At 60.4% G+C, this 26931-nt stretch overlaps 2 protein-coding genes across 2 annotated transcripts; both read left to right on the top strand.

Moving 5' to 3' along the window:
- Positions 1-6007: 6007 nt before the first annotated feature.
- Positions 6008-20722, top strand: PIK3R6 (phosphoinositide-3-kinase regulatory subunit 6). The gene is made up of 19 exons (XM_068209288.1): positions 6008-6143; positions 7802-7885; positions 9362-9453; positions 9690-9758; positions 10154-10286; positions 11190-11259; positions 11618-11801; positions 12505-12652; positions 12956-13042; positions 13581-14034; positions 14502-14601; positions 15344-15460; positions 15896-16006; positions 17584-17674; positions 18315-18385; positions 18609-18699; positions 19078-19148; positions 19549-19661; positions 20306-20722. Exons 1-19 carry the CDS (start codon positions 6131-6133, stop codon positions 20460-20462), a joined length of 2256 nt encoding a protein of 751 aa, XP_068065389.1. The 5' UTR covers positions 6008-6130; the 3' UTR covers positions 20463-20722.
- A 1719-nt stretch (positions 20723-22441) lies between these two features.
- On the top strand, positions 22442-24848 carry MFSD6L (major facilitator superfamily domain containing 6 like; the record flags this gene model as incomplete). Its single annotated transcript, XM_068209971.1, has 2 exons — positions 22442-22806; positions 22861-24848. Coding segments are annotated over 2 exons (1950 nt in total), but the record flags the coding sequence as incomplete, so codon positions are not given.
- Between the last annotated feature and the right edge of the window lie 2083 nt (positions 24849-26931).

Genomic DNA, 26931 nt, shown 5'->3' with positions numbered 1-26931 from the left:
CTCCGGCCCCGTGCCAGCCCCGCACGGCCCGGGACAGCCCGGCCCGGCCCGGCCCGGTGAGTGAGTGAGTGAGTGAGTGAGTGAGCTCCACCCCATCCCGGGGGCTGCCTGGCACCAGCCCGTGCTGCTGCGCTTTGTTCTGTGCAGAACAACAGCTGCCAGGGACAGTCACCTGCCCAGTGCCACCCCCGGGGCTGCCCGTGCCCGGGGGGCTGTGCTGGGGATGTTGGCATGGCTGGGGGTGATGCACATGCTGGAACTGGCTGTGTGTGCGGTCCTGTGGCTGCCCAGCTCTCCGGCCTTGGCCCGGCGCCTCGGCTGTCCCCTGGGGCCCTGAGCAGCGGTGACAGGGCAATAAAGAGCGATGGCAGTGGCGATAATGAGCAGAGAGCGCGACCCCGTCCAGAAAGGAAGCAAAAGTCTACATGCTCGGGGCGAGCTGCGAACAAATGCACGTGAGCCGAGTCTGCAGCAGGCAGGGCTTAGTCCTCCTGCCCTGAGCGCTTTCCTCGGCATCCAGGGCTGCTCAGAGCCACCTCCCCGTGCCCATTTACCTCCTGGGGATGCTGTTCCCTCCCACAGGAGCTCTCCAGGTAGGGAGAGCTGCAGGACCTGTGCTGGGCCGGGTGTGACTGAGGGTTAGAGGAGCTGCTGCAGGACCTGTGCTGGGTTGGGTGTGACTGAAGGCAGGGTGCTGTAGTTCTTCAGGCCATACTGGAGTTTTGGGGAGCTCACTGAAAGCAGAAAGGGCTGTTGGTGCCTGTGTCCTGTAATTAAATCCCCTTTTTGACCTCATTGTCCCAGTGCAACCCTAAACCCTCATCTCTTCCTTGCTAAGGGCTTCTCTGTGCCCTCTCTGCCCACAGCTGTCACATCACTCTGTCCCCATGATGCCAAGAGAGCACCCCCAGCCCGGGCACCTGCTGCCCACAGGGCTGGGTGCCACACACAGTGTGCTGTAGTCACTCTAGTCGCCCTCTTCCTGTCACCCCCAGGCGGTTCCTCTGTGCCCTCCCCAGGTCACCTCCACCGTGGCCACCTGAGGGCAGCTGCCGGCAGAGGCCGGGCAATGGAGAGCACAGTCCTGTGGCCCTGCACAGAGCCGGGCACTGGGACGTTGCTCTGTCCCAGCCGGTGACACAGAGATGTGTGTGACAGTGCAGGGCTGTCCCAGTGACCGTGCTGGTGACAGTCCTGCCCAAGGGAGGGAATGCCTAGGGAATGGCTCTGGAGGGAGGCGCAAGCAGCTGTGCCACCCCACAGCCCCTCCCACCCCAGGAAACAGCCTGGCTACTCCCACGTGGGCCACATTTGGTAGCCTGAGCTCTCCCTGCTTTTATTCCCCCTCAGGTGGACAGTGCTTGCCTGGGCTGTTTGTGAGCGCAATCCTGGCAGCAGCTTTCAAATCACACCTATTTTTTCCCTGTGATTATTTTTCCAAAGTCAACTCCGGGGATGGAAAGAGATGCTAAATCTAAAAAGCTGCTGTGTCCGGAAAACTCTTTCCTTTCCTTAGGAAGAATGAAATGTGATGTTGGCAAGGAAGTCTCCATGCAGTCAGCGGTGTCCAGGAAGCTGCTGGACTTCCACAGCTCCAGCAAAGGCCTGGAGGCTCGTGCAGAGCTGTGGCTGATGAACACTCACTGCAGGGCCAGTGAAGGAGTCTCATTCCTGAACTGGCCCCAAGAGCCATCTGTGCTCTCCCCCTCTGTGGGCAGGACCCCCCCGGCAGGGCTGTGCCTTCCCCGAGCAGCCAGCAGGCAAATGGAGCCTCAAGGAGATGCTGGGAAGCCGAGTCTGGGCTCGAGATTCTCTTCCTTGGCAGTAAGAGCACGAGGGAGAGCATCTGCTTTCATCTCAGAGCTGCTGGAACCAGAGCTCTGCCAGGGCTGGAGTTAAAACTGGAAATGAGAGCAGGAGGGGGCTCAGGCTGGGCCCCGCACGTGGGGCACTCCCAGCTCTCCTGCAGGTGTGTCCACTCCAGCAGCGTGCCCAAAGGGGCCAGGCAGGAGGCAGAGCATCTTTCTATGAGGTTTGAGTCTCGTACCCAAAGTTTTGCCCAGTTTTTGTTTGACCTGAGAGCTCTTGGAGCAGCTGATGGGAGGAAGAGGAGCTGCCCCTGCCCTGGCTGTTTATCCTTGGCCAGGGTCCTCAGGGGAGCCGGGAGCTGCTGTTGCCAGGACAGCCAGGAGGGCCGGAGGAGGGAGAGCTGCCTTTTCCTGCTTTCCTACCTGGCTGTGCAGCTGGAGCTCAGGATCCAGGCCAGGAGCAGTGCATGCTGCACTGGCAGACGGACAGGCTTTGAGAGCTTGGGACAAACAGGACACAGCATCTGCCTCTGCTGGGGTCCCCTGCAGCTCCAGGGTTGAGGGTATGAGGGGTGTAAGGGGTTAAGGGGCTAGGAGTGTGAGGGATTAAGGGGTGTAGGGGATTAAGGGGTGTCAGGGATGCTGCTGGAGCAGTTTCTCAGCGTTTGGGAGCTGCCAGCTGCAGTTTGCGGCAGCCCAGAGGATGCAATGTCACATCCCCAGTGCGGCTTGGGGGACACGGCCCCTCAGCTGCCACATCCCCCTCCGGCTCCCACCCCAGCCCATCCCAGCCCGTGCTCCAGCCGTGCCGGCTCCCGGCGGCAGCCCGGGCGGGGCGGGAGCCGGGAGCCGTGCCAGGCTCTGGTGCGCCGCTTTCAGAACCAGCCTCGCCCGCAGGAACCGCGGGCAGACGGGGGAGGGCGGCCCGGGGGAGGAGGACTGGGGCTGTCCCCAGGCCATTTGCCATGCCGTGACGACACTGAGCCCATGCGGGCCACCTCGGGCTGAGCGCTGCCCGCCGCTCCCGCAGGACGCTCCGGCGCTGGACCCGCGCTGACGCTGCCGATGGTATCCCTGCGATCCTCCCTGCTCCGGGAGCCGGCCGGGGCTGCGGCGGGGTGGGAAGGGCTGGCACCGGGGCGGCGGTGAGGTGGGACGGGGAGCGGGCAGAGCCGCTTTCTGTGCCCGTGCGAGGCGCGGCTTTCTCTCTCCTGCGCTGGAGCTGCCAATCAGCCCCGGGAACGCTCAGCCGTGCCCGGGCGGTGAGTCTGTAACTGAACAGGGGCTGCAGGAGGCGTGGGGAGATGGCTTTGGAGCGGATAAATATAACTGGGAGAGAGAGACAGTATGTGCTCCATGTCCCGCTGGGGCTCCGCTGTCCCTGGGCAGGCGGGGAGGGCGACAGGGACATCGCCGAGGCTGGCTGTGGCCAGCCCAGCTACAGGTATTTGGGGTGCAGGCCGGCAGCAGAGAGAGGATCCTGGACATGCTGGAGCTTCCCAGGGCAGCCTCGTTTGCTGCCAGCCCAGCTCCCACCACCCAAGGATTTGGGGTTGGGTTTTCTTTCGTGGCTTCAGCTATTTCTGCCTCGCTTCAGCTATTTCTGTGCCTCTTGTGTTTCACCTGGTCGCGGGGGGGAGGCTGGGGTTTGGTGATTTCCAACACTGTTGTAGCCTGTGAGACAGAGCAGGAGGTCTTTGGGGAGCCGATGCAGCCCCACGTTTCCAGGGGACAGCCTGAGTCACCACGGTGGGGGTGAAGCGACACCTGCACAGACACGTCCCCATCCCTCAATGGGACTTCCAGCGTCACCCCAAGGGCCTCACCAAGGGCTGAGCTTCAACCCCTGCCACGGGGCTGGGAGGGAAATGCCCCTCTGTGGGGCTTTCCTGCAGGGATGAGCTGCTCTTCTACCGAGGCCTGAGTGAACGTGGATCCTCCTCCGTGGAGGACAAGGAGCAGCCCAGCCTGGGCTCTGTGAGGAGACCCATGACCCCATGGGGACAGTGACCTGCTGGCTGTACCTCTCCTCTCAGGAGAGCTGTGGCAGACAGCCCTGGACCCTCCAGACATGCCCAAAGGCCACCAGGGTGATGTTTGATCTGCTGGAACTCACCTGGTGACAATGTCTTTGGTGCTCATGATCAGCCCTCAGAGAAGGGAGAGGGCACTTGGGGTGGTGTCCCCAGCATTGAGGGTGGTGTCCCCAGCACTCGGGGGGCTGTCCTCAGTGTTCCTCCCTGCCTGAAAGGATTAGGGAAGGGACGGCCCTGGACGGAGGTGACAATGACAATTTTCTTGTGCACAGCTGGGCCCGAGCAAGTGGGGATCGCTGCTTAGGAGGAAGGAGCTTCAGTGGGATGAGCAGGGGGAGGATGGAGAGGTGAGAGAAGGCAGAGGCTGGAGGATCCCAAAATGGGACAGAGCTTCACCTGGGATTAGCTGGGCTGAGATAGAGCACTGGTACAAACTGCTCCAACCCTGGCCCCCTGGGCTGCTGCCCTGCAGAGGAGGGGCTGAGGAGGGTTTGTGGGCTGCTCAGCACCCCGTGCGCAGCCAGGTCCTGCTCTCGCTGTCTACAGCACCTGAAGTTTGGAACAGGAGGATTCCCTTTAACCCTGCAATTCCCTTTAACCCATGAATTTATCTGCCAGGGTCCAGGGTGAGCTGTACTTTCACTACGAAGTCCTGCAGTTGTTCCCCAAAACTGCCCCAAACTCTTGGGGAAAGCAGCTTTGGGGTAATTTAGGGTTTTTGTCCTATGACTCTCAGAAATATTGAAAGCTGAAGGGAGAATTGCGACTTCTCTTCTTGCCCTTCCTTTTTCATTTTTCTCCCTGCAGAAAGAATAAAATCCAGCTGATGCCATGGGTATTTTAAGAATTGCAGAGAGGAAGCGGAGATTTGCAGCTCTGCAAAGAAGTGGGATGAATGCAGAGAAGGCTCTGGTCTTGCTGAGCTGGCAGACAGCAAAACACCCGGTTATGGGATGAGCTGCGCCTCGTGTCTGCTGCAGGGGAGGCAGGAGATCCAGGGGGACGAGGGGGACAGAGAGCAGAGAACCCTCCTGGTGTGGGTCAGGGAACCTCCCCAGCCCTCTGGGAGCAGGGAGGGGTTCCCAGGGAAAGGGGCTGAGTCCAGCACGGGCTGGAACCAGTGCAGGGTCCATCCCCAGAAATGGGCACAGCTCCCGTTCCTCGTGCCAGGGATCCTCTCAGGAGAGCTGTGGCAGACAGAGAGGCTGGCTGGAGGAGGGGGGGCTCTGGTGCCCCCTTCCTCTGGACTGGCATCATCCCTGCCTGCCCTGCTGGTTCTGGGATGGGCACAGCCAGGCTGAGCGGCTGTGCCCTCAACCTCAGGGAGCACAGCAGGCAGAAAACATCCCAGGGAACCGGGGCAATTTCTGCTCGTTGGGGTTCCTGTGCTGGTCAGAAACATCTCCATTAAAAGGGGCAATTTCTGCTCGTTGGAGTTCCTGTGCTGGTCGGAAACATTCCCAGGGAAAAGGGGGATTTTCTGCTCATTTGGGTTCCTGTGCTGGTCCTGGCCAAGGGAGAAGCAGTGGCTGGAGCCTGGCAGGGCCCTGCCTGACCCCACTGTTCCTCAGAGCCTGTTCCTGTGCCTGTCCTTTCATCCTCTTCTCCCACGACACCTGCCTGTCCTCCCCTGGGCAGCACGACTGGACTCTGAGCGTGCTGGGGACCACTTTTGTCTCTTTATGTTGGATTTTCCCAGGAGACCCAAGTGCTGGGAGCAAGCAGTGCACTGTGGGCTCAGCCTCAGCTGTTCTTTGCTGCCGGGGAGGGAAAAGAGCCTTTTGGAGCAGCCAGGAGAAGCAGAGTTTCTCGGGCAGGCCGAGCTCACGTTGGTCTTTGCTAAATTTGGAAGCTGTGGCAGGCGGGCAGCGCCCGCCCCCGCAGTGCCAGGAGGATGCGGATGTGGGAAGCCACCGACACCTTCAGCCGCATTTAGCTGCTGCTTCCTCCGGCAGCAGCCGAGAGGAGCCCGAGGGCGGACCGGGGTCTCCCGTGCTCCGCGGAGCGCGGTGCTTGCCCAGCAGCAGCGCCAGCTCCGGGACTGGCGGTGCCAGCAGCTCCGAGCTGGGGGTTCTGCCCCAAACCCCGCCTGCGCTCAGCCCTGGGGCTCCCGCGGGCTCCCGGTGCCTCTGTGCTCCCCCAGGCTCATCCCGAGCCTGATCTCCAGCCCAGCTGAGCCAAGCGTGTTCCCATTCTGTGCAGGCACCGTCCCGGCTGCGAGGCCATGCCCGAGCGCCGTGAGGAGCTCTGCGCTCTTCCCCCACGAGCTGCAGCCCCAGCCCGGCCATGGAGAGCTCAGGTGGGTGATGCTGAGCCCCGGGGCTGGGGAGGGGGGCCAAGGAATTACCCCTGACCCACCCCTCACACCCCCATCTTCCTCTGTGCAAACTGGATGCTTTCCAAGGGGCTGGCAGGTGCTGCCGGAAAATGGGAAATGAGGCACAGAGCAGTGCAGGGGCAGCCAAAAGCTTTGCTGAGTGTGGGGCACTCACATCTGACAAAACATTTGAGTTTTAAAGAAGTTTATTTTATACTAGTATATTTTATTTTTAATTTTTTATTTTATAGTAGTATATTTTATTATTATTATTAATTTTTTATTTTGTAGTATGTTTATTATTTCTATTTTTATTTTATAATAGTATTTTTATTCTTATTTATATTTTATAGTAATATATTCTATTATTATTTTTTAATTTTTTATTTTATAGTAGTATTTTTTTGTTGTGTATTTCAGTCCATTTCCCCCCATGTTTCATTTTCACACCATTTCAGAGGTGCTGTTGATCTCCCAGGGTCAGGATGTCATTGCTGAAAGGTTTTATTCTATTTCCAAGCCACCACTCTTTGTTGCTGGGTTTATTTTTTGCTGTTTTTAGATCAAAGTGCCTCTTGTTTGTGCTGGGTCAAACTCTTTGGTCTGCCCCCTGTGAGGGACCCTCAGTGCTGGGGCTGCTTTGATTCAGGAGGAGAGGACAGGATTGATCCCAGTGCTCAGGAAAAGCCTCCCCTGGAGGCTACAAACACACACAAAGGAAAAGAGCGGGACATTTCAAACAGTCCAAACCAATAAACAGGAGAGTGACATCAGGGAGCTTCCCAAAATCCCGGAGAGGAAACCAAGAGGTGAGGAAAGAGAAGTTTCTGAGGCCTTTCTCCAAATGACACTTCCAAAAGGAGATAAACACAGAGTTCTAAGGATATTTTTGTGTTGTGGCAGAGATGGGGCTGCCTGCGCACACACAGATCCCTCAGCAGGGCAGTGCTGGTGACCCTGCGTCTGGGGCTCTTCCCTGACACGGCTGCCTTGTGTCAAGAAAGCCAAAATAATTCCCTGTGTTGGAAAGGCAGCAGTGCCTGGATCCAAAAGGCCATTTCTGAACAGTTCACACTTATCTTGGAGGCAAAAGTGAGATTTTGGCCAAGTGTTTCGATCTCTTTGCCGAGAGAGACGGCTGAGGGATCTAAGCACAGCGTAGAGCCTGCAGGCATTTGGTGTACCAAGTGTGGCACCAGCCTAGCTGGGAAGCTGGACCCATGCTTGCTCGCAAAAAGTGATGAAGAATTCAGTTACTTAATTAAACCACAGGTACGAGGCAATTATATCATCTTTAAGATTATATAATCTTATTATATAATCTTCAAGATGATATAATGAAGAGAAATTCAGCTCTTTGTCCTCTGCAAATCTGTAAAAATGAGCGTGCTGCCAGGAGAACCTCTGGAAGGCGGGGAGTGAGACAGGCTGGAGTCACCAGCTGCAGTCAGGCAGAGCTCCCAGTCAGGCTGGGCCAGCAGTTCTGGGGTTCTGTGTCACTCTGCGGCACCTCCAGCGCCCTGGGCACGGCTCTGGGTCTGCTCCGCGGCTCTGGGGGCTCCGGGGGCCGTGGGGAGGGCTCTGTCCCGGGCTGTGCCCCGGGGGTGCCGGCCCGGCTCAGGTGCCGCTGTCCCTTGCAGAGCTGGAGTCGGACATCCTGCGGCGGGTGCGGGCGCTGCTGCGGGAGCTGGACGGGCACCACCCCTCCTGCCAGAGCGACCGAGGTGAGGGACTGCCACCGCCCGGCGCCGCGGGCACTCCTGCCCCAGCCCCCTCCCCTCCCCTGCCGCTGCCAGCGGGGACGCGGGGGCTGCACTCGTCCGCCCTTCCCAACCCTCTCCCGAGGGGCCAAATCCTTCATCAGCTGCGTCCGTGCCCCAGCAGCCTCTGTCACCTGTGCCACCCTGTGTGACTGCCACCCCGTGTGACACCCCTGCACAGCCCCAGCACCCTGTGTCACCCCGTGTGACACCCCTGCACAGCCCCAGCACCCCGTGTCACCCTGGGTGACTGTCACCCCTGCACAGCCCGTGTCACCCTGTGTCACCCTGGGTGACTGCCACCCCGTGTGACACCCCTGCACAGCCCGTGTCACCCTGTGTCACCCTGGGTGACTGCCACCCCGTGTGACACCCCTGCACAGCCCGTGTCACCCTGTGTCACCCTGGGTGACTGTCACCCCGTGTGACACCCCTGCACAGCCCGTGTCACCCCATGTCACCCTGGGTGACTGTCATCCCGTGTGACACCCCTGCACAGCCCGTGTCACCCCATGTCACCCTGGGTGACTGTCATCCCGTGTGACACCCCTGCACAGCCCGTGTCACCCCGTGTCACCCTGGGTGACTGTCACCCCGTGTGACACCCCTGCACAGCCCGTGTCACCCTGTGTCACCCTGGGTGACTGTCACCCCGTGTGACACCCCTGCACAGCCCGTGTCACCCTGTGTCACCCTGGGTGACTGTCACTCTTGGCCAGCCCCAGCAGCCCGTGCCACCCTGCACGCTCCTCACTCCCCCTGGCTCCTGCGTCGGGCTGGGACACGCCCGCAGAGCCCCCAGGGGTGGCACCGACCCTGCCCAGCCCAGCCCTGCCCTGCCCTGCCCGGGGGAATCAGATGCTTTCTCTGGGCTCTGGTTTGCAGGATGAAACTCTCACAGCCTGGGGAACCCTAAGGAACTTTACAAAGTTGATTTTACTGGAGAGCACAGGATCTTCTACAGTTAATTCAATTTGGTGTTGCCTGACATGAGCCGTGGCATCCTCGGGGCTCAGGGGCTCTGTGCTCCCCGCTCCGAGGGTGAGCTGTTGGCAGCCAGGGACCAGTGCTGGCACCAGCAGGACCCCAAACTCCTTGGGGCAGGTGGGGAAAGCAGCTGGGCACAAACACAGCAAGGAGGAGCAGGAAAAAAACTTCACATCCTCCTTTTCTCCCAGGATCTCTAGGAGCCATTGCCAAGGGATTCCCAGAATGATGATGATGATGATGATGATGACAATTATTCTATTACAGCACAGAGCCGTGCTGTACCCAGAGCCAGGGCAGGGGCACAGGGTCACAGCTGGGAGCAGAGGGCACAGGAACTGCCTTGGCCTCAGGGATGTCCCAGGGGGGTTTCTGCCCAGGTCCCTGGTGTGTGGGAAAGCTCACCAGGGTCCCCCCATGGTGGCCTGAGCTCCCCTGGCTGTCCCTCCTCAGGAATGCTGCGATGGACCCTGCACAAGAGAATCGACCAGAATCCGAGAAGCAGCGGTGTCCTGGTCAGGATCCTGGTGAAGGAGCTGGAGAGGGTGAGTACCACCCTAGAGAGGGGACAGTGCCATCCCAGACAGGGGACAGGGCCACCCTAGAGAGGGGACAGGGCCACCCTAGAGAGGGGAGAGTGCCACCTCAGGGAGGGGACAGTGCCACCTCAGGGAGGGCAGTGCCACCCCAGAGAAGCTGGCCCACGCTGGGGGCTCTGGGGCTGCCCCTGCCCAGCCCAGCGCCCTGCCAGGACCTGACTGTGCCTCCCCTGCCCCCACAGGCCGAGCGAGGGGACCTGCGGCACTACATCATCCCCCTGCTGCACACGCTGATGTACACCTTGATCCAGGTGAGCCGGGCCAGGAACCTGCACCTGGCTACACCAGCCTGGGGACATCAGGGGCCAAGGAAAGACCACCTGAAGCCACTCAGAACCTGGAGCAGCCACTCAGAACCAGCAGAGCCCCGGGACGGCCCCGGGTGGGCTCAGCTGTGCATGTCCCATGTCCCTGTGGCACACAGAGCTCCAGGTCCTTCCACCTGAGCCCTTTCAGTGCCTGCAGGAAGCCACAACCTGGCAAAACAAAGCGTCCCAAGCTCCAGTGGGTATTGCTGGAGGTTCCCAAACCACTGCAGGGCCTGATTCTGCCCCTTGTTTTGCATTTAAATCCGTAGTGAATTCGGTGCAGTGAATTTGGGGCAGATTTAGGGGTCACTGCCTGTCATCTCGCTGTCCCCCTGCAGGCTCCCTGCATCCCTGACGAGCTCTGTGCCAGGGTTTATGACTTCTGCAAGAGGCTGCTGACCCTGCCCAAGCCCTTCTGCACCATCGGGCTGGACTATGCCAGCAGGCTGCAGGTGGAGAGGACAGCCCCAGGTAAGGGGGGCTGCCAAGGGCTGGGCCCTCGAGTTGGGGAGGAAATCGGCTCTAAACAGCCCTGTGGACACTGAGATGTCAGTGGGGCTGCAGGCAACAGCCCTGTGTAGGAAGCAAGCCCAAGGACACCTGGTTCCTTTTTTCTCTGTGTTCTTTTTCTCTGTTCTCATTGAAGTTCTTCCAGTTCAAGTTTTCCTTAATAGGAGCCTTTCAAATAATTCTCTAGAGCAGAGCAAGGTGCAGACACCCTGTGAGGGGGAGGGGAAGCAGGAGAAACCTGGTGGGGAATTTTGGTGCCATTTCGGGGAGCCTCAGCCCACCCCAGCAGCCCAAGCACTCCTCCTCAGCACTGCTTTGGCTGCAGCTCCAAGGGGCACCTTTCTCTCCCCTGAGCTTTGGCACAGGCACGGCTCAGAGTGGAGACAGGGATCTCCACAGGGCTCCCCTCGGAGCAGCACAGCAGTCACAGGGGGACTGTCCCTGAGCCAGGCCAGGGGGACGGAGCCTCGGCCCTGGGCAGGGACAGGGCAGTGCCTCTCTCCTGATCCAGAGGTCCTGCTGCTCCTCAGGTGTCCCCAAACACCGTCCCCACGTGGCCCTGGGCACAGAGCTCTTCCTCCTGCCTCCACCTCCGCTCCCAAGCTCCTAATGCCCTAAACAAAGGAAGGGAAACACAGGAAATCATCCCGGAACAGAAGGGGGTTTCTTTTCCTGGAGCCTGGCCTATCTTTGTCCTTGGCTGTTTTTAGCTCTGGCCCAATTCCTGGCTGTTTAAGCTGAACTCAGCGGGTGTTCCCCGACTCGGCAGAGCCTCCTCAGCCTGCAGAGTTGGGAGCAGCCCCGTGCTGCCCCGAGAGCTGCGCTGCTGCCGCTGCTGCCACTGGGTGTTTGTGCCCCTCGCAGGGACCCTGTACCAAAGGATGGTCATTTCCGAGCAGAGCCTGCGCAGCGCTCCCTTCCCCTACCAGGAGAGGTGAGTGCTGCCCCTCGGCAGGGGCTGGGCTTTGATTTCGTGGCCTCGTAGGAAACCTGTCCTTTTCCAACACTTGCAATTAGTCTTGGTTGGAACAGACAACCTGGGCCTGAGACTCGTGGCCCTGGGGGACGCCGCTGGGTGACATCCAGTACCTCACTAGGATTGCATCGGGAGGGCACATTCCTCCCCCATTATTTTGGGATGCAGGGAGCTGCCCTTGGCGGGGAGACAGGGTCGAGAAGGGGAATACCAACAGCAACAATGGAAAAAGCGAGACATGAGCTGCTCCTGCCAGCCCTGGTGCCACTGATGTGAATCTGCATCTCCCCCTTTTGCCCACCCTGCTGCCCCCCAGGATTTTCATCTTTGCTGACCCTGAGCTGCTGCCTGAAGCCATCTGCAAGGCGCTGGCCACCGACACCGAGGCGGCCCAGGTGTCCCAGAGCCCCCGGGGCTGCATGAGCTGCGTGGTCACCCACGCCCTGCAGGCGGCCCTGGGTGACACCTGCGACATCCACAGCCTCAGGGTGCGACTCCAGGTAATGCAGCAGCTCCTCCGGTGCTTTCCCCGTGGTCCTGCTCTGGCTGGATACCCTGGAGAAGCAAAAGGTGTTTTGGCGAGTGGAGAAACCCCCCAGCCCCCCAGTGCTGGTCTGCAGCCCCAGAGCTGGGCTGGGGCTGAACTCAAACACCCTTCGAATGGAAAGCAGTGGCTGCAGCAGAGCCAGAGGCTGGAACCTTCGGTCTGAGTTTGGTTTTGTCCAGCAAAGCTGAAACAGAGCCTCTGTTACCTCCTCTGGGAGCCCCTGGGCACTGCAGGAACCCCTCAGGGGAAAGGTTTCAATCAGTTTTCTCCCAGCCCTCCTGGAAGGAGCTGTGGGGCCACAGTGACACAAATGCCTGCCTCAGAAACTTTGCAGGGGCTCTCGGCAATTTGCACTCCAAGGTCACCTCCGTGTGCCTGCTGTCCCCATGTCCCGAGAGTCACCCCAAGTGCCAGCACTGCCCCAAGGGACACTGGAGGAGTCCCTTCTCCTCCTCCAGGTGCCCTTCAGCTGCAAAGCTGCCACAAAAGGAGCTTGAAGCAGCCAGCACAGCCAGCATCTCTGCTGGCAACAAGAGGATGTTCGTGTCCCCCTGGAAAGCAATTTTTGCAGGACTCATTTGCTCTCCCTGCCCTTCCCGCTGCCCTGGCCCTGATCATTCCCTGTGTCCAGGTGTTCACAGCCCCTCTCCCAACAGGCCTTGTCCCCGGGGGACATGGAGCACTGGTTCCAGCAGGTGGTGGCGGCTGTGGAGGGCGCGGGCAGCGAGGGGGGCTTGGACCGAGGCCAGCACACAGCGCGTCTGGAGAGGATCTACCACGGCCTCCTGGGCTCCTTGCCCGCAGGTGAGCCCCAGGCAGACATTCCCATGGGGACAGGGAGCCCTCGTGTCCCCACTGTGTCCCTGCCATGGCTCCTGCCCATGCCCCAGTTTCCCCCTTTCCATTTCTTCTCCCACCAATGGTGTAGACACTTGGTGATGGCTCTGCTTGTGAGAGCAGGGGCCTCACAGCCTCACACCTGGCCTCACCCCAGGAGCACTGGGCTGGGAGAGCCCAGGGCTGCCTCAGCCAGTGCTCAGCACTGGGGGCTCGTGCTCCTCTCTGGGGAAACACTCCCACATGCTCCAAGCATCCTTGTTTTCCCAGGGAATGCTCCCCAGGAAGGGCTGCAGGGGACCCCTCTGCCCAACCCCAACATCAGCTTCCACCTGTGGACAGAAGATGAGCAGCTCTGTGAGTGCCCCGGGGCTGGGGCTGCTGGGTGGGGTCTGAGCCTGGGGGTCCTGTCCCAAAGGGGTCACTTAGTCCTGACCCTTGGGCAGGGAGTTTGGGCACCATTGTCCCAAGCTCGTGCAGATCTGTGCTGGCTGCCCCAGCCCTCCCTCCTGGGCATGAAGGGGTGAAGGAGCTGGGGCTGCAGCAGGACGTGCCCAGAGTACCTGACTGTTGTGGGTGCCCCTGGACCCCTGGCAGTGTCCAAGGCCAGGCTGGGTGGAGCTCGGAGCAGCCTGCTCTGGTGTCCCTGCCATGGCAGGGCTTGGGAACGAGATGATCCTCAAGGTGCCCTCCAACCCAAAACCACCCTGGGGTTCTGGGACTGGAGTGGCACCGATCTCCCTCAGTGGGAGCGGGGCTGAAGGACCGGCTGCCCTCGGAGCCGCTGGCAGAGCTCTCAGCTCTGCGGGTTCCCCGGGAGGAGGGAAGCTGGGGCAGGACCGGGCTGAGCCCGGCTGTGCCGCCTCTCCCTGCTGACGGCGCTCCGTGCCCGCAGGGAAGGAGCTGGTGCTGTTCCTGCGCCCGCTGTCGCAGAGCTGCGAGCCCGAGGGCCTGGGGCAGGAGCTGGAGCCCGTGGAGATGCCGGACATGCTGGCGGGCTGCGGCTGCTGCGGGCAGAGCCGCTTCTCCGTGCTGTCCACCGACAGCGGCATCGAGCGGGACCTGCCCCCGCAGGAGGAGCCCTGCGCGCCCTGCGCCGCGGCCGCCGAGCGCTCCCGGCTCCACAGGAAGGGCGGCATCAAGAAAAAGCCGTCCCCGCTGGACAGCGTGGCCTTCCTGCAGGCTGGCAGCGCTGTGCCCGGGGGGAAGCCCCCCGGGAAGATGCCCAGGGGAGCAGGGATGCCCCCCGAGCCCGCGGCCCCGCTCCGGAGGCTGCACACCGCCCGCGTGGTGCTGCTGGGGGACGATCGCATCCTGGGCCGCCTGGCACAAGCCTTCCACTCCCTCAGGTACCTGGGGCCGCCCGGGCTCGGGGGGACAGCAGCGCAGCGGCTGCTTTGCCCTCCGGGCTGTGGGAGCAGCCAGGCTGACTGGGGGTGGGCTGGGGCTCAGCGGCACCCAGGGCGGGCTCGGGTCCCCGTGTTTGGCTCCCAAACGCAGCCGACTGTCACCGGCGGCTCTCGTGGCCCAGGTGATGCGCACGGCCACTCCTCCCCTCTGTCCGTGGGTGTGGTTAAATGAACAACAAACGAGGCAAAGTGTTTTCCCGTGCCAAAGGGAAAAATCCTACAGAGAACCTCTCTGAGGCTCCCCATCACCTCCCCTGGCTTGATTTGGGAACCCAGGGCACATCCTGGGAAAGGAGGCAGTGAGGGGGGCACATGGCAGAGCAGCCACAGTGTCCTGGCACTGCCCAGCCTGGCCCAGGAGCCACCTTCTGCCCCTTCCCCTCGGGACATCTCTGTTTTCATTTCAGGAAACGGGAAGCCCGCCGAGTGTTCCTGACGCCCAGGCTGGACCTGCAGTTCTACCACATCCCCGTGGTGCCGGGGCAGCCTCAGCCCTCGGCTGCTGCTGTGAGTGCCTGGGGACGGCAGTTTGGGGGGAGAGCAGGCGGATCAGGAATTCCTGCCCGTCCCTGCCCTGGCCCCAGAACAGGGAGGGTGGGAGCCAACACGGACCTGCTGGGCTCAGTTTGGGGTCCCAGCCCTTCAGTTCTGCCTCCAGGCCTCAGCTGCAGAGGGATCCCTGAGGTTTAGCTGAGGACTGCTGCTTTTCCCACCTCCCAAATGCTGAGGGGAAGCAGCTGCTGCTCATTGAAGGCTTTCCCCCCTTGGCCATGGCCCCGGTTTTAGGTCTGTGAGTCTCTACTTGTGGTTTATGTCAGGCACATCCCTTCCCCTTGGACAGAGGTAAATAAACAATTGCATTTAGGATATTTTAAGCTGGCCCAGAGCTGGCTGTGACCCCTAACAAACAGGCTGTTAAAAAATCAGAATTCCTTCTTTTCATTCCTCAGGGAAGTTTTGTGCTTGAGCACCTGCTAAATGAATTTGAGCAGGGAAAGGGAAGGGATGGGGGAATGTCACAGGTGTCTCTACCTCCTTAGGGCTCCTGATATGGTGAGCCCCCCTGTTCCTCCTCGGCTGCAGGAGGCTTCCCAGAAGTGTGAGCCAAGTCCCACAGGAGCTGGATTTAGGGCTGGAAGTGGCTGGGAGGGGTTCTCCAGGACCTTTTCCTAACGTTCTGCTCAATACAAGCCCAGGAAAAGCAAACAGTGCCCAGACTGGAGTGACTGTGAGCTGTGTTTCCCTGCAGGACCACGCTGGCCACGAGGAGCTGTGCGAGGTGGCGGGGTACCTGGGCAGGGCTGACCCCTGGTACGAGAGCAACATCAACACCCTGTGTCACATCATCCCCAAGCTGGCCACCATGGTACGAGGAAAACCTTCCAATTTCCCAAAATCACCCGCAGCACCTGAGGAGGGGTCTGTGCCCTACAGGGCTCTCCATCCCCAGGCAGAGATTTCCCCTGCAAACCCTCCCCAGGAGGTGCCTGTGTCTGGCACTGCCCCAGCCCACAAGAGCCATTTGCTGTGATGGGTTTTTTGACCAGGGGACAGGAAATGGCAGCTTTCAAGAAAGAAAACTTTTGCTGAAATCCCCCCAGCTGTCATTTCCCGGCAGTTTGAGCTGCCACTGACAGCCCACACAAAAAGGGCTGGGAGGTGGGCGCAGCTCCCGCTCCCTGTGAGTGGCGAGGCCAGAGGACAGCTCATCCCTCACTCCGTGTCCAGGAAGACGTGAGATTTTGTGGCAGGGTTTTTGAGAAGTGACAGGGGCTGAGCCAGCCTGTGATTTGCCCCCCAGCCGTCGTCACCGAGCAGGGCCCTGGTGACCGACCTGTTCCTCACCGATGTCATCGCCTACTACGCCCGCATGGGCACCCAGCCCGTCTGCTTCCAGGTGCACTCTGTCAAGGTGGGTGGCACAGCTGGCACGGCCCCGGGCCTCCAGTGGCCCTGCAGAGGCTGGCAGAGCTGTGCAGAGCCAGCGGGCTCTGGGGGCATCCAGCAGATCTGAGCCTGGATCCCCGTTCCCCCAGCCCGTCCCTCCCTGCCAGCTCCTACAGCTGGAGCCAATGACCCTGGCAGGGCCATTTGGGGATCTCAACTCAGCAAAGAGAGCCTTGAAATGCCCCACAGGGTCACGGATGTGCTGCTCTGCTGGGCTCGGGGTGCTCAGGAGCCCTGGACCTCCTCTTGCTTCAGGTGCTGGGAGCAAGCAGGGCTTTGCTGAGCAGCTTTGCCAAAACCTCCTGTACCTGTAGGGGCTTTGCAGGGTTTCCTGCAGCACCATTTGATTGATTTCCTGCCAGCTTTGCTCTGAAATGGTATCAGAGCAAGGCCTGGCATTTGATAGGAGAACAAAGAAGGGCTAAATTTGGGCATACAACATTAACCTGGGCATTTTGATTTTCGGGTGAAATGTTCTCTCACTCATCTCTGCTCTGAGGTGAAGCCCAGCAGTGAGAGCGTGGGTGGTTCCGGCAGGGCACGAGGAGCTGCTCCAGATGTGGTGTGAGACAGAGGCCCCTGAGCTGCTCTCCTGCCATGTAGGGTGTGGGGCTGCTGGGCTGCGAACTCTGCCCTGGGTGAGGACCCCCTGCTCCTGGCTGGCTGCAGGGAGCTGCCCCAGGTGCCAGCCAAGTCCCCCAGGAGCTGGGGGTGAGTGGCTGGGACAGGTTCTCCAGGAGCTGCTCTGCGCCTCTTGCCCAATACGGGCCCATGAGAAGGAAATAATCGCTGGGGCTGGAGTGACCTGGCCCTTGAGGTTGGGTCACAGAGAAACGGCGTCCCCTGAAGCTCAGCAACAGCTCAGCCTGGCCTGGGGGAAGCGCTCCCGGTGCGGCGGGAGCTGACTCATCTCCGAGGGCACAGTGACATCCAGTGGCAGGGGACGCCGCCCGTGGCCCGGCTGGCCAGGTCCCCGCGCCTCTGGCAGGGCCCACGACCCTCCTGGAGCTCAGGGAACGGAGCCAGGGCAGCTCCCCCACCCCACAGGAACCCTGAGCGCCATGGTCAGGGCCCAGCTCCCCCGTGGCTGCTCTGGAGAAGCTGTCCAGGCTACAAGCCTCGTGTGACACCTCAAGGTGACCGAGGAGGCGTCCTCAGAGGTGTTCCTCCCAGGGATGTTCCTCCCAGGGCTGTTCCTCCCAGGGCTGTTCCTCCCAGGGATGTTCCTCTCAGGGATGTTCCTCTCAGGGATGTTCCTCCCAGGGATGTTCCTCCCAGGGATGTTCCTCTCAGGGATATTTCCTCCCAGGGATATTTCCTCCCAGGGATGTTCCTCCCAGGGATGTTCCTCCCAGGGATGTTCCTCTCAGGGATATTTCCTCCCAGGGCTGTTCCTCCCAGGGCTGTTCCTCCCAGGGATGTTCCTCTCAGGGATATTTCCTCTCAGGGATGTTCCTCTCAGGGATGTTCCTCCCAGGGCTGTTCCTCCCAGGGATGTTCCTCTCAGGGATATTTCCTCCCAGGGCTGTTCCTCTCTTTCAGGTCCTGTTCCAGGACCCGGCGCAGGACCCAGCTGAGGACGTGTTCCTCACGGAGCTGCTGACCCAGGTGCAGGACAGCCCCTCCCACAGAGGTGTGTGTGTCCCACCAGCCCCAGCCCGGACAGGGCTCCTGCCATGCCCAGCTCCCAGCCACGCCACCCCCAGCCCGCAGAGCTCCAGGCCATGGGCAATACTCCTTGTTCCTGGCAAGACTTCCCTGATCGCCTCCACCTCCCTCCTGGGCCCAGGAGGACAGGCTGGTGCAAGGCCTGGTGCCGCTGGCTCGGGCTCAGCCAGGGTTTGTGCTCTGTGCCTTTGCTTGGCTCCAGGATGCTCGGGAGCTGCACCCGAGCCCTGATTGAGCTGAGGAAACAAGCTGGGCTTCACAGCCAGACATTTTTCCTGTTAGAAATCCAGTTCCTCGAGCTGCCAGGGATGGAACAATGGTGCTTGGAGGCTGGGCTGTTCCAGCAGTCCCACTCAGCTCCTCCATCAGTGCACTCTGGTGTCCCGTCCAGTGGGTATTTGCCACTGAGGCTGGCACAGAGCCTGCAGTGAGTCTGTCCCACTGGCACAGAGCCTCAGCTCCCGAGGCAGGGACGGAAGGGAAAAAGTGTGGCAGAAGGCCATGGTGGGAGCCTGGGGGGCTCAGTCCGGGGGAGGCTCTCTCTCTGCTGAGCACAGGCAGGTGGGATGAAGGAGATTCAACCCTACCTGGTTCCCTCCCAGCAGAGCTGAGCACAACCAAGAGGAAAAGCACCCTGGATGGGCCTGGCATGGATCTCACCGTGACATACAGGAGGGTGAGTGGGGCTCCTGCACCCCAAATGTCTCTGCTCCCAGGTCTGCCCAGCAGGGCACAGATCTCCTAAAAGGGCACTGACCCTCCCTCTTTCCCCTGGAATTGCTGTCCAGGCAATGACAGAGGGGCTGTGGTGAACCTGTTAGACCCCCCTGTGTTTGTGACAAGCTGTGCCCAGCCTGCCAGGGCACTGCCAGGACACTGACCCTGCCCCTTGCCCGCAGGTTGTGCTGAGTGACCGGCAGAAGGAGCTGGCCCTGTCCCTGCGCTCCACGGGCCTGCTGATGAAAGCCATCCCTGCTGAGGAGGCTGAAGGTGGGTTCCACCCGCTTTGCTGAGGTTTCTGGAGCTCAGTGCAGTAAATCTGGCCACGGTCCTTGGTGTCTGGGCTCTGGGGGTGGAATCAGTGACAGGAATATTGGTGTCCCCATGGACGGTTGGGGTTTTCTCAGGAATGATGTGTCTGAGGCTCAGACAGCATTTCAGCATCTTCCCTCTGCTCCAGCCTTCCCCTTCCAGCTGGCCCTTGGCACAGCCTCTGAGCTCTCCACCCCAGGCATGATCTCACACAACTCCTGTGCCCATGGAGTCCCGTGTGTCCATAGCCAGTGCACCCAAATGTGGGGCAGGGCCCCGGAGAGCTGAGCTGAGGTTGTGCCATGGCTCCAGACCAACCCTCTGCTTCTGTCCCAGACCTGGGCTGCCTGAGCGTGACCATCACCGAAATCATCAGGACCAGCAACTTGGCAGGCCGCTCGTTCTCAGTGAGTACCCATGGGATCCTCAGGGCCAAAATCCCTTTGGCAGCAGGGAAAGGGGCGACCCTGTCAGGAGGAGAAGGCTTTGGGGCCACCCTACTCCAAAGGTGTTTGGTAATTATTTTCCCTGGAAAAGTCTGGATGTTTTATCCAAAGCCCCAGACACCCTGGGTGCCCTCCCTGCTGGTCAGTGCCATCCCTGCTGGTCACTCTCATCTCTGCTGGGCACTGCCATCCCTACTGGTCACTGCCAGGTTCTGAATACAGAGAAAGGATTCGCTTTGTGTCACATCTGAGGTTAAAAAAGAAAACCAGAGATGTCATTTTCTGTCCTGGTCACACCCAGCACGCAGCCCAGGGAGGGGAGGGACAACCTCAGCAGGCTCTCCCTCCTCTCCCCATCCAGGCTGTGGCAAACAAGTTCAGAACACGGAATATCAAGATCAGGAGCCCAGAGCAGAGACCCTTCACAGTGCGGCTGGACAAGGACAGCAGGAGAACCTACAGGGACGTGATCGGGTGAGAACCCCAGGGTGCCAGGCTCTGTACACCTGCCCTGCCTCCCCTCCTGTCTTCCCCGGAGCCCTGATCCTCATCCATGACAAAACCCCACGTTCATTCTCCAGGAGAAACGGGGCACGCTGGGGCTCTCCTACACTTGTGTTTTTAGGAGATGGTGTGAGGAATCAAACAGTGCTTTACACAAAAGGTGCTGTCATTGAGGCAGTAGAAAAGCAGGCACCTCCAGGGACAAGCAGAGCTTAGATCTCCTGTATGATGAATTATATCAGGATGCTGATGCTCTCTGCACTGACTGCATCCCTCCCCCCGGGGTCTCCAGCAGGTGCAGGTGGGGGAGAGGACCCAGCCCTGTGGAAATGGCCGGGATTAATGTGCCTGGAGCAGCTGCAGTGACATGAGATGTGCTGATGGTTCAAGGTCCAGCCAACATAAGCTGTGAATTCCTGAGTCCCACTGAGCCAGGCTCAGGACCTTGGGTTTGTGTCAAGCGCTGACACACAGCAGCTCAGCTCTGCAGTCAAACCCAGCTGCAAAAGGCAGGAATGCAGCTGCACCTGGCAGGAGGAGAGCCCTCCCCCAGAGGCAGTGGGAGAGCTGGGGTTTGCTCAGGGATGCAGGAAATGTGTTCTGTGCTCTTCCAGCCTGGAGGTGTCTCCCTGCCTCGAGCCCAGCTACTGCCTGCAGAAGACAAGGACCACGAAATTCAGCCCTCAGGAAACAGAAGACGTGGGGCTTGTGAAATACCTGCCCAAGTCTCTGCTGCTGCCCATCAACACTTTTGCAGGAATCATCCCATGAAGGAGACGGGAAAAGGTGCTGTGGGTTTTGACGTGGGGTCAGCACAGAGGACATGGGGAAAGAAAATGCACTAAAAGCCACCAGTGGTGACTTTAAATGGTAATGGTGTGAAGAGCTGCCCCAGCAGAGGTGGACAGGCTTGGAGGGCACAGTCCTGCCCTGCTGGTGACAGTGTGACAGTGGCTGACAGCCCCTGCCAAGGGCACAGCCATGCTACAGGACTGAGCTTTCACCTTTTGCACAAGTCAGGGAAAAGCTTTGAGCTCCTCCATTGAGGAGAAGTGAGGAAGACCCGCGGGAGGTGGTGCTGGCTGTCCTGCGGAGCCCAGGGCCGCTGGCAGCAGCAATGATTCTTTTGGAGGTGTCTCACAGCACAGCAGGGGTCAGCTTTTCACCTCACAACCCAAACGCTGTTGGTGCTCCCCTGTGCCAGACTTGGGCAGCAAACATCGCGTCCCTGAAGGAAGCTGAGGGGCGCCAGGAGCTCTCAGGTGCCTCAGGAAACCCCTCACAAGCAGCTGCTGTTGTTGGGATTGTGCGGGCTTTAAGGGGTGACCAGTGGCTCTGCGCGCCTCTGACTCTTCGGGGCTTCCCTGTGGGGTTTGCACACACAAAGAAAAGGTTCAAAAAGCCAAAAGGCTTGGAGCTGGGCTGGAGGGTGGGCTGGTGTCCAGAGGTTGTTCTGTACAGCTGTAAATTATGTAGATGGAGGATAAATTATTTGTATAGGTGTCATGGATGACTTGTACCCGAGGGTGCAAGTAAAATCCTTTTAATGCCAATTGAAAGAATTGAAGCTGCCACTTGGTGGTTGTTGTGCGCTTGCACGTGGCTGGGGAACGGATGCTCAGGAGCTCCAGCTGAACGCGGGGTTCAGCTCTTCCCTGCGCACTGACCGAGCCGTGAGCAGATTGTCCCAGAGAGGCTGTGGAGCGTCCCTCACTGGAGATATTCCACGCCCACCTGGACACAATCCCGTTCCAAGGGGCTCCGGTCCGCGTCTCCCGCGCCCCGGCTGGCCGGGATGAGGGCGAGCCTCGGGCCAGTCCCCTCCGAGCCCAGCGGAAGCGCAGCCGCCGCTCCCCGGCTTGTGCGGGGTGGTCGGGCCGGATGAGCGCCGCGGCCCCTTCCAGCCCGAGCCATCCCGGGATCCTGCGGGACGGGGCCGCCCCGGGCCATTCCGGTGTTGATCCCGGGCCACTCCCGCGCCGGTGCCGGGCTGTGTCAGTACCGGGCCATTCCTGTGCCAGTTCCGGGCCATTCCGGTGTCGGTCCCGGGCCATTCTGGTGTCGGTCCCGGGCCGTTTCTGTGCCAGTCCCGGGCCATTCCGGTGTCGGTCCCGGGCCGTTCCCGTGCCAGTGCCGGGCCATTCCGGTGTCGGTCCCGGGCCGTTCCCGTGCCGGTCCCGGGCCATTCCGGTGTCGGTCCCGGGCCGTTCCCGTGTCGGTCCCGGGCCGTTCCCGTGCCGGTGCCGGGCCGTTCCCGTGCCGGTCCCGGGCCGTTCCCGTGTCGGTCCCGGGCCACTCCCGCGCCGGTGCCGGGCCGTTCCCGTGCCGGTGCCGGGCCGTTCTGGTGTCGGTCCCGGGCCGTTCCTGTGCCAGTCCCGGGCCATTCCGGTGTCGGTCCCGGGCCGTTCCCGTGCCAGTGCCGGGCCATTCCGGTGTCGGTCCCGGGCCGTTCCCGTGCCGGTCCCGGGCCATTCCGGTGTCGGTCCCGGGCCGTTCCCGTGCCGGTCCCGGGCCATTCCGGTGTCGGTCCCGGGCCGTTCCCGTGCCGGTCCCGGGCCGTTCCCGTGCCGGTGCCGGGCCGTTCCGGTCTCGGGCCATTCCCGGCCCGGCCCGCAGACGGCGCTGCGCCCCCGCCGGCCCCGGGGCGGGGCAGGTGCGGCCGGGCCGGAGCCGCCCGGTGCCGCAGGTGCGGCCGCTCCGCCCCGGCCGGAGCGGGGCCGGCGGGGAGCGGCGGCGGCAGCGGGTGAGGACATGCGGCGGGGGCCATGAGCGAGCGCTGGGACGTGGGCCGGGCGCTGGCGCTGGCCGCGCTGTTCCGGCTGCTGCAGGGCGCGGCCCGGGGCTGCGCCGAGCCCTTCCTGCCGCTCTACCTGCGGCTGCTCGGGCTGCCCGCGCCGCTCGTGGGGGCCGCGGCCGGGGCCCGGCTGCTGGCGGCGCTCGCCGTGCCGCTGTGCTGCCCGCGGGGCCGGGGGCGGCTGCTGCTGGCGGGGTCGGTGCTGGGCTCGGCCGGGGCCAGCCTGGCGCTCACCCTCATCCCGCCCGCGGGGAGCACGGGGGACGCGGGCTGCGACCGCAGCCAGCAGCTCGGCCTGCCCGGCTCCCCGCCCTCCCCGCTGCCCTCCGTGCTCCCTGCCACTCTGCTCACGCCGGTGCCCACCGCAGTTCCCAGCTCGGTGCCCAGCCCCGGCACGGGCAGTGACAGAGCGTTAAACCCGAGTGCTCTGCCCCACACCAGAGCTGTGCCAGGGGGAGCAGGGACAGCAGCTGCTGACGTGTTGGCAGCGGGCAGGAAGCCCGCTGTGGGCAGTTCAACCTCCCAGGGCTTGTTGAGCACAACAGGTGCGCTTCAGGAACGCGACAGAGGTGTTGGGGAAGGTGATGCAAAGGGAAAAGGCTCCTTGGATGGTCCCTCTGGCTGGACAGTGAAAGGCATCGATCAGCAGACACTGGAACCAGGAGGGCCAGCATCCTACAGACCTCCCTTCCCTGAGCTCCAGGAGGAAACTCTGGGCTCTGCTGCCACCGATCTTGCTGATAATGCTGAAGAAAGCCTAAATGCCACTGAGAGTAATGAGCCAGCTTTGTTTAAAACAGCTCTTCCTGCTGTTGAAGATGCCCACTTGTCTGGAAACCTTTCAGACTCTCGAGATGTCAGCTTGGAGGCAGTGCAGAGCATCTCCCAGGACAGAGAGTACCAGGTTTTTCTCATGGTCCTGGGTGCTGTGGTGCTTTGGGAGCTGTTGGCCACTTTCCTGGAATGGACCATGGATGAGAGAGTCTACGAGTACCTGGACTTTGTGGACGCCACGGGCAGGTACGGGCGGCTGTGGCTGTGGGGCTCCGTGGGCATGACCGCCGGAGCATGCGGCGTGTCCGTGCTGGTGGATCGGCTGGATTGCTCCTTCGGCGGCTCCATCCCCCGCCTCGCCGTGCACTTCTACGGCTACGCTGTCCTGGTGATGCTCTCCCTGGTGGTCAGCGTCTTCTTTTCCAGCCACGTTGCCAGGCAAAGCGCCCGTGCTCCTGGGCTGGCCAAAGCGCTGTCCCTGCTGCGGGGGGACAGCCGGGCGTTGCTCTTTGCGGGGACCGTGTTCCTCGTGGGTGCTGCCAGCTCTGCCACCCACAACTTCCTCCTGTGGCAGCTGCAGGACCAGGGCAGCAGCGAGCTCCTCATGGGGCTCTGGGTGGCCCTGGGGCCGCTGGCAGAGCTGGCTTTTCACCCGTTCAGGGCGCAGCTGCTGCGGGCGCTGCCGGGCAGCGGGGTGGAGGTGCTGGGCCTAGGCGTGCTGGCAGCGCAGCTCCTGAGCTATTCCCTGCTCCGGGCTCCGTGGGCAGCGCTGCCCATGCAGGCGCTGTCCGGCCTCAGCAGCGGGGCGCTGGGGTGGCGGCTGGAGGGGACAGTGGGGGACGTGGCCCTGCCGGGCACGGAGCGTGCCCTGCGCGCCCTGCTGCGGGGGCTGAGTGCGGGAGGAGCCGGCCTGGGCAGCCTCGGGGGCGGCTTTGTGCTGCAGCGCTTCGGGCTGCCCGTGCTGCTCCAGGCCAGCTGCGTGGGGCTCGGGCTCTGGATCCTCTTCTTTGTAATTGTCCGATCCAAATTGCCCCAGCAGAGAAAAATTAATTATTCCCGGCTCCTGGCTGCTGATTCCAGTGAAATGAGTGACTCTGAGGAGGAGAACGAGAAGGACTGGCTGGTAAAGGCTATGAAGGATGAGAGCTTTAACAGGAATTGGATACAGCAGCATGGGATCAACTAGTTGGTACTAAATCTGTGGGGTGGAATGGGAACCTGGTGTAATGATGATATCCAGAAATCACCATCTATTCGAAAGTGCTAAATATATACAGGCTATATCTGACAGGAGAGATTTTTATTGGGAAAAAAAAACTATAAATCTTATTTTCTTACTTTATAGCATCCTGCATTTTTGTAATTTTTCCTTTTTAACTTGATGATTTTGCTTCTAAAATAACAAGAGGATATTTCAGGTGTACATTGGCTAAATGAATGTAGCTGAGTTTTTGGTCAAAAACCAAATTTGGATTGTTGCTGCCAGAGCTGCTGCTGAAGCTGTGAGTGACAGTTGTGACCTGGGCTGTGACACAACCAAATGGAAATTATTGGCATGCTCTCAGCACACGGAACTCTTCCAGGGTGGCTGTGAACTCTTTGCACTTTAAAAGGGATGTGAATAAAAACCTGGTTCATTTGTGAAAGGTTTTTCCACAGACCATTTGCCGAGTCGTGCTTTGTGATTTCCGTGGGCTCCTGCTCAGAAGCTGCTGGGAAAACCCTCCAGGTGTGCTCCGAGCCAGCGCCTGCGGCTGGCCCAGCCCACCTGGGCACTTCCTGGTGCTGGTTTAAGGTGTGCCCGGCATTCCAGGTGACAGGAAGCAGCCTGGTCTCCCGGCTGTTGTCACTTCTGCGGGCTGGGAATTTCCGGAGGGCGGGACGGGACATCTGCCCTGGGTCAGTTTAGATCCTGGGCAGGGCTCCTCCGGCTGCTTCAGCAGCCAGGCAGGGACAGCCACAAGCCCAGAAAGAGTAGGGGAATTTATTTCGGTCCTTCGCTAACCAGGGGACCCCCAAAGCAACACCTGGACACAGGTGCAGAAGCAGAGAGCGGCACTCGGTCCATGACAGAGGATCTCCTTCCCACTGAGTTATCCCAGGTTATTCCCAGCTGGAAGTCACTGGTTTCCAGCCTTCCTCTTTTAACCCATTGCTGGGTTAAACTTCCTTACCTGCCCTGCCTTCACCTCCAAGGCACAGATTTCAGCCCCTCTCCGGGAGGTAAGTTCTGCTTCGGAATGGAAATTCGGCGGTTTGATGTCATCAAAAGATCTTAAGTGGGGTTTAAATGAGCCTTGGAGTCCCTTCAGCCACCAGAAAAGGCTGCTGTCAATTGATCAGGTATTCCGTGGCCAGGGAACCGCATCGTTCCTGTGCAGAGGAATGGATTTCAGTCACATCTGCCTGAGTGGCTCACAAGCCCCGAGACAGGCAGCTGCAGAAAGCAGAATATTTATGGAAATGCACATTTAGTGTGGCATATGCAAATGGCCTGGCAGTGTCACCCTGCCGTGTTGTGGGCTCGGCAGGAAGCGCTGGAGACAAGGAAAGGACTCCCGGGCGATAATTCCGCTCGCTGTATGCATCGATCCCTCATTATCTGTACATCAGATGCTTTCAGGGCAATTAGCTCCCTCTCTTCTGGCACCGATCCTCTGTGCCAGCACAATGCTCTGCTGGAATGGCTCTATAGATAGAACTGTCCCCGTGCCAAGAATAGCTGGAACTTTTTATTAAGATGTTATCTTCTCCCAGGAATTCAAACATGAGTGGAGCAATTTTGATGTCAAGAATTTCTCCCGGTCTTATTATCGTGTAATACCTGAGGAACAAAGCGTGTTAATGGGGGATCTGCCTGCAGTCAGGCTCATCCCTGCAAGCAGCACACCCAGAGCCTTTGTGAGGCACAGAAAGAACTGGAATGCTTTGAAATGCAGCTGCTGCTTCAGCTGCCAGCGCTGCCCTCTTTAGAAGCCGATTACCTGGGTGAACCGTGCCCTTTTCATCTGCCTCAGCACAGCAGCAGCTGCCGGATTCCAGATTCACAGGGAGAAGCCTTGCAGTGACAGGTGCCTGTCCATCCTGGCGCCGTGGAGAGGGGTGACTCCCCTGAATCAGCACCGAATATGTTTATTGGATTGATAATCTTAAAAAAGAATCTTTATTGTGCAAGATTATCACACTGACGTTCAGCTTTGAGCATTCCCTTAAGTCCTGCCTGTCCACAGCACGAACACATCTCCCTAAGGAGGAGCAGGGCAAGGTCCCACTGAAACTCCTCAGCCTCAGAATTCCAGGACCTGGGCAAGGCTGCTCCTGTCCCTGGTTTGCACTTCTCTCTGCACAGAGGATTTGCCCCGGAGGATTCCAGCCAATCCAGCAGATCCAATGGTGTGTGAATTGTATCCTGGCTGTGGGTGACTCTGGACTGTCTGATTTACTCCCGATAAAGTGAGCATAGAAAATGCATTAAACCCAAGTTCAGCCCCCAGCGGATCTGGCTGCTCACAGATAAAGTCATCCTGGAGAGCATTTGCCTGAAGAACTGATTAAAATATTTACAGGTTCATTTTCTCTGTGCTTCGAGCGACCAAAACAAGGTGAGTCACTGCAGCCCCGCTGGCTGCCGGGCCGGGGGATGTTCATCATTCCATGAGCTGAGAGGCAGCC

The sequence above is a fragment of the Anomalospiza imberbis genome, chromosome 19 (genome assembly GCF_031753505.1).
Source record: "Anomalospiza imberbis isolate Cuckoo-Finch-1a 21T00152 chromosome 19, ASM3175350v1, whole genome shotgun sequence".
Lineage (NCBI taxonomy): Eukaryota > Metazoa > Chordata > Aves > Passeriformes > Viduidae > Anomalospiza > Anomalospiza imberbis.
Note: the sequence above shows the minus strand (reverse complement) of the source record. Positions and strands in the feature narration are given on the sequence as shown.